Source organism: Seriola aureovittata, chromosome 9 (assembly GCF_021018895.1).
Source record: "Seriola aureovittata isolate HTS-2021-v1 ecotype China chromosome 9, ASM2101889v1, whole genome shotgun sequence".
NCBI classification, from domain to species: domain Eukaryota; kingdom Metazoa; phylum Chordata; class Actinopteri; order Carangiformes; family Carangidae; genus Seriola; species Seriola aureovittata.
The window spans coordinates 19,842,456-19,853,861 of NC_079372.1; the positions used below are offsets into that span (position 1 = coordinate 19,842,456).

The following is an 11,406-nucleotide window of genomic DNA, read 5'->3' on the forward strand; positions in this document are numbered from 1 at the left end:
CTCAGTAGTTTCACATATCCTGTGGCCACAGTGCCAGCCTCCTTCGTTGGTAGGACTTGTACTCTTTGAGTCTCCATGGCAAAAGTCTGCAGCTGGCCGGGCCTCTTGTCCTACCCCTGAAGCTGTGGCTTCAGTTTCAACGCCAATTTCTGTTGGGATTACTTTCATTGGTAGGACGTCTGCTTCCTCGCAAACATCTGGTGGGACGATTTCTGATTCCTTGGCGTCAATCTCTGAGGTTAAAGAGTCTTTCACAAGCTCTGTAGCCAAAGTCTCAGCCTCTGTGGTCAACTGTGAGGCAGTAGTCTGAGTCTCCTCGGGTTCCTCCTCTGTTGGGTTGACCTCAGCTTCCTTAACCTTTGTTACCACATGTATTTGACCGCCTCTTTAACTAGCATTTAGTAACCTAGTAACCTCCACTGCAACCTCATTTACGTCCTTGACAACATCCCTTTCCGTCGCTTCAACCTCCTTAGTGACTACTGCCACCTTACCACATCATCTGCTGCTGCTTCAGCCTCTTTTATAATGTTTGCCAAGGACTCGGGCATTTCCGTCACCTCTGCAGTATCACTTGCTCCTTCCTCAACAGTCTTAGTGGCTTCGGTTTCTCCACCATCAACAGAGGTAGCTGCTGACTCTTTTTCCTGGACAATATTCTCCTGGGAGAGTCCAGCTCCAGTAGGTTTCTGGCTGCCGGCCTCAACCTCCTGCACCAATGGGATGGAAGTACCGGGGGCAGTGGAAGGTCTTGTTGCACGTTTGTCGTTGTATCTTCACTTTGTGCAAGTAAAGCAGCTTCCTGGACAATGATTCCTGCAGCCAGTTCCTTAGGGAGCAGTGCGCTCACCTTGCCAACCCCCCCACACACACCTGCTTCCATCAGCAGCCGCTCCATTTTCTGTGCACGCTCCTTGACGCCATCATCAACTCTTGAGTCAATCATCGCTCCAGTCAGAACTCTTCATCTTCATGTTCAGAGGAGTAGGTGGCAATGTCCAGTAAAAACAAATTCTACAAAAACACCAGCTTTGGATTTGACTTGAAGCAAGTTTAGAGATTTCTTTGTACTTTGCACACTGCTGAGCTTACTCTAATCTCCCATTGAGTTAAAGCAGAGGTTTGTCTGCACAGTAAGTGAGCTTACTTGTTTCATGTCATTGATCATCTACATCTACTGGTTTCAAACTGACCAACGCACTCTGCCTGTGCACAACTTCATTAGGACTTAAAGACCATTTCATGAAAGCAGTAAGTTAAGACTCAGACATCACTGTGGTTTCAGGACTGAACACATTTACACACCATTATGCAACTTGAGCTAGCAAGGCGACCTCTGGGGACCAATGCTTTCCTTTTCTGGTAGTAAATCACCTCTGCTACAGAGCAGACACAGTCGAGGTTATTGAAACAATGTGAGCGTCTCAAAACACAGGCGTACCGATCTTTCCCTCCCCTCCAGACCTGCTAATGCAAAGTTTACTATCTCCTCAATGCGTCGTTTACGGCCCAGTCGACCTGCTCCGGCTGGTTATTAGCAAGCACCAGCATGAACCTGAGGAGAGGAAATGAGACTACTAAGACCCGGCCAGTGACCTTTTCAGTCATGGCGATGACCTTTTCATGCCCAGCCATGCACAGTGAATAATGTAAGACACCAACTTGTTGCTCCGCTCCCCGGTGTGATAGAGGAAAGCATGGATCGTAGCTCTGAGGTGCACACTGATTTTCTCTTGCAAAAATCATGACTCATGCATATATGATCAAAACGCAGTGTATCATCACCGTGCATATGGCACTGCCGCTGAACTCACGAGGCCTGTTTACGCAGGAAAGCATCAGCTTCATCTACGAACAGCGAGAGGCTGCAGAGAGTCAGAGAACATCAAAGAGAATAAAACTGCCATTTTGCTGCTGCTCCTTCAGCGCTCAGTGCTAATTTAAAGGAGCAAATTAAAAGTGCCCTACCCTCAGCTGCTGGTGCCGGCCAAGACAAACACCTTGTGCATGGCAGTGACTTCATCGCGCCCCATGGGTGCCACGTACCCACCTGTCATGATGGCATATGGAGAGCCAGGTTCTGAAAGGTAATGGAAAGATCTTTGGTCTTAAAAATACTAAGTAACAAGCGAAAGATAGAAAATATAGTGCTGTACAACTGAACATCATTTTCCTGAAAATTATTGTAAATATGATTAATATTATGGTTATAGTTGGCAAAGTGAAAAGGTCATTTTTCCCATTGTGTATTCTTCATAAACTATATCTGTCCATTCCTCTATATCTGTACACCAAACAAGTGTTCATTGAAGTGGGCATATTGAAACTCAACTTTTCCTAAAATAAAGGTGCTAAACTTGAAAGGTATGTTTGTATTGAATATGCTTTCCAATATTTTGTGCGTCTCCATCCAGAAATGTCTTATTACTGGACATTCCCGAAATATATGCCAGTGATTGGCGTCCTGGCCCCCACTTAACGAGAGAATTTGTTATGATCTACTCATAAAATGTAGAAAAGCTTTATCACCCGTGAGTCTCTTCTGCTTCTCTACTGACAAATTCAAATGTTCAGCTTCGTGTCCGTTTTACAGATTTTTTGGGGGTAAAAATGTGAAAATACAACCAAAGCTGTCGTGAAAATAACCACCTCCCTTATTGTTTTGGTGTCTGAGAAATAAAATGAGTGTATTCCCTCATTTCACACACTTCATTGGTAGAACTGATGGCATATTTGAAGATTTTGCTATTTCTACGTTACGTTCAAAAACTCCCCCAGATTCAGTGCGTGGTGGAGGATTGGCAGGAAGTGCTGCAGATGATGATAAACAAATAAACAAATACATTTATGCTTTTTTTTTTCTCGTCAGAAAATAAATTAGATGCGCTTCCAGCTGTTACAAGCTGATGTCGAAGACTTCAAATACGACAAGGCTGCCGACATTTCAGTGTTATTTTTGAACAGTGGTGCTTATATAATAACCCCCATGTAAAAAGCATTTAAAGGTCTTTAAAATATAATATTTTTATGCACATATTTCATTCTTGTGTAGATGATGTGAGTTGGATTTTAATCAGCCACAATAAATAGTAAAAACATGAAAATCTGGATCTAGTTTGACTTTATTGGGTGTTAGACGGCCTCTGTAACTGTTAACCTGGAGCTCTCTCACACAAGCACAACACAAATATCAGATACGAAGACCACTGGCTCCCATAATCCTCTGCGGTCCTCCTGTGGTGAAAGTGTGACAGGTCTGACATGGATTTAACGTGGCAGCGAGTCTGTCCCAGTCAGAGATGAAGGCCCTGAATCCTTCCCCAAACACTGCTCCCGTCGTCCTGCCAGGAACAAAACACAATTATCACACCGACTGCCTCACTGTGGTGGCGACTCTCACTGCGGCCCTCTGGGAGTTTTGTTTAACAGCGACTTACAGCTTAGAGAGATGGTAGAAGATAACATGCCAGTTACTCTGAGGATTAAGGAAAAGTGGAAAGTCATTTTGCCTTCACCTTTTAGATTCAAATACAGTTTGTCGGTGTTCAGCATATTTCAGGTGGATCTCATCAGGTCTGGATCCACCCGCTCCAGCTGGGCACGAGCCTCCGCTTAAACCAGGAAACAGGTCGTTCAGTTGTAGCTGGGAGGAAAAGCAGCAGATATTAATATCTTCATGCTTATAGCAACTTCTGACAGAGCTGTACATTTGACCCAATTTAAATCAGCATAGTCTCACTTATTATTATCATAACCTTTTGTTATAGGTTTACCTGTTGCCTGAGCTGATCATCATCTCTCTGGCAGGTTGGTCTTGATGTTGTGCCCTCTAGAGGTGAGAAAACAACCATTACATTTACATGTAACACAAACTGTATATTCCCTTTAGATAAACCTTGTGTTTCACAGTCAGAATATCATGGTGTGTACAGAGTTAATTCCATTCTGCTTGGTTTTTACTTTGTCTCCTCCATCTTTCCTGCCCCTGGACTTGGATCTGCTCGCCCTTCACCTGCACCAAAGCAGCTGTTGGTGTTATGTTTACTGACATCAGGGTTTAGCAGTTACTTCTTCTGAGCACAGTAACAGATGATCACAGCATCACTTCAGAGGCATAGCCCCCCCCCCTTCCCTCAAAACCTACTTTCACTTTACTCTGATGCTCCAGCTGTACAGTCTGCTCCTGCATGTATATGAGCAAGCGCTTCTTTAACACGTCCTCCTGAAGTAAAGAGCAGAATAATAAGGACAGTGCTGCTTTATTCATTCAGCCGTTTCTGTTCTGACCACCTGGGCAACTACACTTACTGTTAAATCAGTAGTCTAATACCCTGCCTCACCTGCAAATCACCTGCCATCCTCTTAACCACACCCAGGAAGTTATATAACCCCAGCCTTCTGTCTGCAAACCACTGAGAACAAAGCGAACCGAGACCCACTGAACTGAATATGAAGAACATTTACTCCAATTATAATAAATCTCTTTAAGGAATAGCATCATAGGATAAACAACATGGACATGTACTGTAATATTATCGGACAGTATTTTATTTGATCTACTCATCATTCTGTTCTCATTCCCTCCCTCCAAATTATATTTTGAAGAAAAAATATTTTTGAGCAAATAATACTGTAACCTGAGCAAACTAAAATCTATTCTGTGCTCAATAAATGTATTTCTCAGTTTGCTGTTATCCATGATATCAATGTGTCTCACTCAGGTTTAGTCAATTCTGTGAGAAGCTGCTAGTCCAAAGCTGAGTACTTCACTTGCATATACAAATATACTGGTACTAAGCACTTGCACATACATGTATACTATCAGGCATATACTGTACATCCATGTATACATACAGTTACAAATGTGTAGGGCAGCAGCCTAAATAAGCCACTTGGTGTCGCAGTTGCGATGTTTATTCCCAGGTGAATCCAGGTTTTGGTGTTGTTTGGCGGCTGTGGGACACCGTAGTTTTGAGATGTGTTCTGTGTGGGACGCCATCTTGGTTTAATGTTTTCTTCTCTCACTGTACAAGGTAAGCATCCTTAACAGCAGCCTGCATCATCTTACAATAGCTTTATTTAAATCACAATTCCAGACTTTCTGTTGAAACAATCTGTAAACAACATGTTAGTCAACAGTTTGCCATGGGTCTGAGACGTAAGCAGTTGTAACTGGTAATATTGGCTAGCCGGCTAGCATCACAGCAGCAGAAAACAGTGGGATGTCTGATGTAGTTGGTTACAGGTAGGCATGCTATTCATCTGCTAGTTACTTAAGCTCAGCAGTTAGTGATGAGTAACTAGTGAAGGCTAAGTGGGGGGCAAGCAAGCAGCCCCCCAGCCTCTATTACCATTAGCATTAGCAAGCTGCTAGGAAATTCACGATACTATGTACAATTGTATTCATCTAGATAACTCGTTTTGGCAGAAAATTTGTAAAATGTCATTAAATGCACATTTACAGTGACCTCTTTTTATATAGTGCATGTTTGCATGATGAGTTTAATCTATTCTTCCCGAATAAACAGCTTTTCTGAAACATAATACTGAGTCTAATGTCCCAACATTAACAATATTAATATTGCGTCTCAGCTTGTTATACAACCCTGTGTCAAATGATAAATTCATGAACCTTGTAGCCTGTCTTTCACTTATTTAGTATATTTTGTGCATTATGACATATTCCTCACTATTACCACCTGTAAGAGGTGAGTTGGCTGTTCAAGTGACTGTACAGGACAAATGAAGATAACTGAGTATAGCCTACATGTAGAAAATAGCAATTATGTTATAAACAGCAAATGGACCGAATGATTATAATAAACTAAATGGTAAAGAAATGACACCAATTATCTCTTTACAGGTTGGATGGGTATGAAATGTGGTCTAACCCTGCTTTCATTCCCTCAGTCTGCAACATGACTGATTACTGTCACCCTGGCAACGGGTTCCGGTTTAGTAGTCAACGTTAGCGTTGAACAATAAAATTATAATATGTCATTTTTTAACTAAACAAATATCAACACCAAAAGCCATACTATCAAACACCTTAACCAGGTGCTGTTACTTCATATTCTACAACCGTTAACGTAGCGCACGTGACTTGTCGCCGATTATTTGAGGAAATAAAAAAGCTCAAAGAAGAGTGCGTGCTCTTACTTTGAAAAGCGGAAATAGCGCCGTCAGCAGGAGTAGAGAAAAGATAATTGATTCAAATTGTATTCACAGATTTGTTTTTATTCGTGAAATTTGTTTGTACATCCGTTTTATATTTGCAAGATATCTTTTGTGAGTTTACAAATTTATTTTTTGTATTTGTAGAAGGTGTTTTATATGTACAAATCACACATTTACTCACTGATTGTCAATCAGTTCATATAAATAATATTGAGACAAATGAACCTCCATACCCATCCCTCTTTCTCTTCACGTGCACAAGTTTTCACATCTCATCTCCCCTTCCCTCCTTCATTCTTTCCCTCAGTTTCTCTCTCACTCCTCCCTTTCTATTCTCTTTTTCACTCTTCAAATCCAGACTTCCTCTTCTGTCTTCTTCTCACCCGTTCTCCACCCCACTCCTCCTGGTTGTTCACACATTTTTCTCCTCTCTTCTTCTCCTAACTTTAGCTTTTCTCTCTCTTTCTATTCGTGCTTCCTCTCCTGGTCCACAGGTTGTCCTGTCCTGTCCCCGTGCTCTCTTACTTATGTTCCCTCATGGCTTGCCAAAAATAAATAATAGTATAAATGGCTATTTCCCCAGTATAGTACTAATAGAGCTCAGTTGATTTGTATATATATAAGATATAAATAATGTTATGATAAACTTGATATAAGATTGGGGCTTTTGGGAAAACATCCGGGCTGGACCCCCATAAACTGCCCCCCTCGCTCCTCCTATGTCACATATATCACCGGTACAGCGCTGTATGTTTTCAGTCAACATATATATATATATAACTGACCCTCGTTCACAGCAATGAGAGTTGTGAAAGAGGCTCTTACATATATACTGCGTTCATGTGCTATCGGATAAATATGTTATTCATGGATAAGGTATACATTTACATCCTAATTAAGTGAAAGCGTATTTTCATATGAAAACATGACCGGTGCATTATTGATGCTTGAAGTTTAATTTGTCATAACTCCCATCCGGCCGCAGCACAATTGTGTATTTGCGCGCCAGTTGCATTGTGACAGTCGGATGAAGGAGCTAGGAGGAAGCCCGTGAAGGCAACAACCGTGACGCACATAGAGGGCGGAGCTTCGGCTTACATACAGTCTAGTGCAGACACCAGTGCGTGGACCTCTCTGTGCTGTAGTGAAGTTACATAGATAAACACAACCAGTGAGAAAGATGTCGGTGGTCTGTGTCGCCCTGAGTCGAAATGTTTTGGCCATTAGGAATGCCGGCACGATGGTGGTGAGTACTAAATAACTTTATTAATAACTTTACTTAGTATTAGTACAGACATGTCTCTTGGTTTATGCTAGGCTACAGTTTATCATCCTGATGTGTGTGATATTAGCTTTGTCTGTAGTAACACACCCTGCTCACAGGTTTTGTGTGTAAATGTCACAAAACATTAAAGAGATCTATTCTAGTTCTACCTGCTTCACTGTAAAACGTGAATAAATATAGGAGACATTTAATTTTCAGTACACTATAATAAATGTTTAGCTGAGCTCTTATTAAAAACTGAAATAAAAAAATCTTTTTTTCTTCTTCTTAGCAGTTTATGGAAATAAATATCTGTTTACTTCTTATAACTATACAGAAATATTCAGATTATTTACTGAAGCCCAAGTTTCATTGTCCTTAAAGAGTCAGTTAGGTAATCATAGACTGGAAAGTGATGTAACACTTCCATGACAGTTCGTCCAAGTTACCACTAGGGGGAGCCTTCATACCTTCTTATGCAAAAAAACTGCATTACTGGCCAAATTTCCTTTTCTTTTAATTCCTTATTTATATGTTGCATTTATTTCCTTTTATTGTATTTATTTTATCGGTATGTATTGTTCATATTTTACTATGTATCTTATTTCAGAAGTCATGATTTAATTCCTCCTTTTTTTTCAATGTTTAATTGTTGATACAGATACCGTGTAATAACACTGATTTATAACATGATAGTGTGCCTCAAACATCCTAATTGTATTCTTTACATTTTCAGTATTATGTTTTGTAATATCCATGATATGGTTTTTAAAGGATTATATCATAGTTATTTATTATTTGAGTGTTTCATCAAATGCTCCTGTTGTTGTATCGTGTTATATTGTTACTTTATTCTGAATTATTTTAGATTTGAGCAATACAGGTGGCGTTGTTTATATGCGTTGATGTAGCAGTACTAATAGTATCCTCTGGTGTCTCAGGATAGGTGCTTCATTTTAGCCTTGGTTGACGTAACCAGCTGCTAGGTCACACTGTCCTGACCTTCCTATGTTTTGCACATAACTCTTTATTGTTCTCTTAGCTGAAAGATGGTGCTTTAGTGGAAGGGATAAAAGAAAAAAAAATATGTATAATAATTTGGTACTTCTTTTTGAATGTTAATTCACTGTTTCTGTTTCTTATCTGTGATACAGATGGTGCGTTATGCCCAGACTGCAGCTGCTCCAGCTCCTGAACCCAGAATCAAGAAGTTCCAGGTTTACCGCTGGGACCCCGACACCGCCGGAGACAAACCACGAATGCAGACTTATGATATTGATCTAAACACGTAAGTCACGACTAGGTCCATTATCAGAATGTTGCTGAGCTTTTTAGTTTTTAGTTTTTACAGTCATAACTTATTGAAGTGTTCCTTTTAATATAGCTGTGGCCCAATGGTTCTGGATGCACTCATTAAGATCAAGAATGAGATCGACCCCACACTCACGTTCAGACGCTCCTGCCGTGAGGGTAAGAAACAAAGAACATCTGGATTCAACTTGCACATAATGTCAACAAGTTTCACTCAGATTAAAAAGCAAATAAAAATAAATGAAACATAGAAACATGAACCTCTGGGTCAGATTTCAGTGACCCACCCTGACTCTGTGTTTCCTAAGGTATCTGCGGCTCATGTGCCATGAACATCAATGGAGGCAACACACTGGCGTGCCTTAACAAAATTGACACAAACACGAGCAAACCAACGAAGATCTACCCACTCCCACACATGTATGTGGTCAAAGATCTGGTGCCTGTAAGTACCGCAAGTGTGGAAAAAGACTTAATTCCGCGGCCGTATTTGAAGTTGTTGCAGCACGATGAGGGCCGACGTGAATAAAATAGCACAAATTTAATGTTGTATATGTATTGGTTGTTTGAATGCATGTCATGACTTCTTCCTCATATCATTTCCACCAGGATATGAGCAACTTCTATGCGCAGTACAAGTCCATCGAGCCCTACCTGAAAAAGAAGGATGAAACTCAAGAGGGGAAGGAGCAGTATTTCCAGTCAGTGGAGGACAGACAAAAACTGGTAAATAAACCAACTTCTTACTGTGAGAAACACAGACAGATACACAAGTGATATAACAGCAGAATCAAATTTGTAATGATAGTAACATGCTCTGCTTATGGAGTCGTAAAGCACCACGGAATAAACTTTTGTCTTTAACCCAACAGGACGGCCTGTATGAGTGCATCCTGTGTGCTTGCTGCAGCACCAGCTGCCCCAGCTACTGGTGGAATGGAGACAAATACCTGGGACCTGCAGTTCTAATGCAGGTGAGCAAAGAGATCGTGCATCTTAAATGTATTTAGATGTGAGATAAGTGTCCCAACGTCAAGGCAAACTAAAATTCATGGTAGAGCGCGTAGCACAAAGGCTCAGTCCTAACCACAGCGGCCGGGGTTCGATACTGATGTGTGGCCCTTTGCTGCATGTCATCCCCTCTCTCCCTGACTTTCCCGTCTCTCTCACACTGTGGCTATTAAAATAAAGGAAAACATACAAAAAAGAAAAATTAAAAAGAATTCATTTGTGATTTTAAGAGGTGTCATGTCATGAAATCAAGTGTTTGAAATGTGGGAAATTTGAAGTCGTTGCCATCGAATTGAGATATTTCACTCTGGATCAAAGTTTTTTTTTTTTTCTATTTATCATTTTACCACCAGTCATGACCCCAGAGCCAATGTGCCAGTGTGCATGAAATATTCCTGATGAAGCAAACAGCACATGAATACTGTTACTGTCCCACAGGCGTATCGGTGGATGATTGACTCCCGTGATGAATTCACTGAGGAACGTCTGTCTAAACTTCAGGACCCCTTCTCTCTCTACCGCTGTCACACCATCATGAACTGCACCAAGACCTGCCCCAAGGTACTTCAAATTACACACACACACACACACACACACACACACACACACACACACACACACACACACACACACACACAAAGAGTTAATATTTTAAGTTTCTCACAGTCTGTTTGACTCACTTCTCCACAGGGACTCAACCCAGGAAAGGCAATTGCAGAGATCAAGAAAATGATGGCGACTTACAAAGAGAAGAAAGCTGCAGCTACTTGAACATCTGAAAATCCAGGTGGCTCAAGATCCACAAAGTGGAAGAGAAAAGTAAACCAGGAAGTTTTGCCTGCATCAGCACCTTTTTCTGATTTTCATGAGTGTGTGAGACGTGAGTGTGTGAGTGTGATTGTAAAAGGGAACAGAATAACAGGCAGGTGTGAGAAAGAGGTGATGGAAAGGCCTATGAAGCAAAATATTTTGAGTGACGCAACGAGTTGGACCACATTTCTTACATCTGTGTGCGCAGTGATTAAAAAAACTAGGTTCTGTTGTAATTACTCACAAACTTTGTTTTCAGACTGTAAATATTTAAATATTTGTTAATTAAGATGTGCTGAGCTCATTATGGAAGTCAAACGTGTGTTATCATTTGGATGAGGAAAGAACACAGTACCCTCTTGTTGATTTCCTTTGTAACTTCCATTACAATAAACAATGAACAACACTGGAGAATCTGATCAAACATTTTTATTTGCCAAAAAGTTTCCATATGAAAATAAAGACCTCACTACAACAAGATACTTAAATATTATGGTATTTTTATTGTTGTAATGAGATACCAGTTTATCTGAGATTATAAATGTGATATAACAACATCATATCTCAAACGTGAAGATGATCATTTTTAAATGTTATTATGACAATAAACGTGCATATGTTGTCATAAACACAATATATTCAGTAAAAGCCCAAAGAGAAGATGTAGAACCTGTGCCATTTTCACAGCATTTTGAAATTTCAGCGAAACATGAGTTTATTACTTACATGATATGTGGATTTAGTAATTAGGAGAAATCTCTGGACCAAAGATAGAATTTGACCAAGAAACCTAATTTCTTATCCATGAATATTTATTACTAACTTAGTGTTTT

The 11,406-nt window shown here is 40.5% G+C and overlaps 1 protein-coding gene across 1 annotated transcript; it reads left to right on the forward strand.

Moving 5' to 3' along the window:
• Positions 1-7,263: 7,263 nt before the first annotated feature.
• Positions 7,264-11,053, forward strand: LOC130174241 (succinate dehydrogenase [ubiquinone] iron-sulfur subunit, mitochondrial-like). The gene is made up of 8 exons (XM_056383899.1): positions 7,264-7,423; positions 8,596-8,729; positions 8,826-8,911; positions 9,061-9,197; positions 9,362-9,478; positions 9,625-9,726; positions 10,202-10,324; positions 10,454-11,053. Exons 1-8 carry the CDS (start codon positions 7,358-7,360, stop codon positions 10,532-10,534), a joined length of 846 nt encoding a protein of 281 aa, XP_056239874.1. The 5' UTR covers positions 7,264-7,357; the 3' UTR covers positions 10,535-11,053.
• The last annotated feature ends 353 nt before the right edge of the window (positions 11,054-11,406 follow it).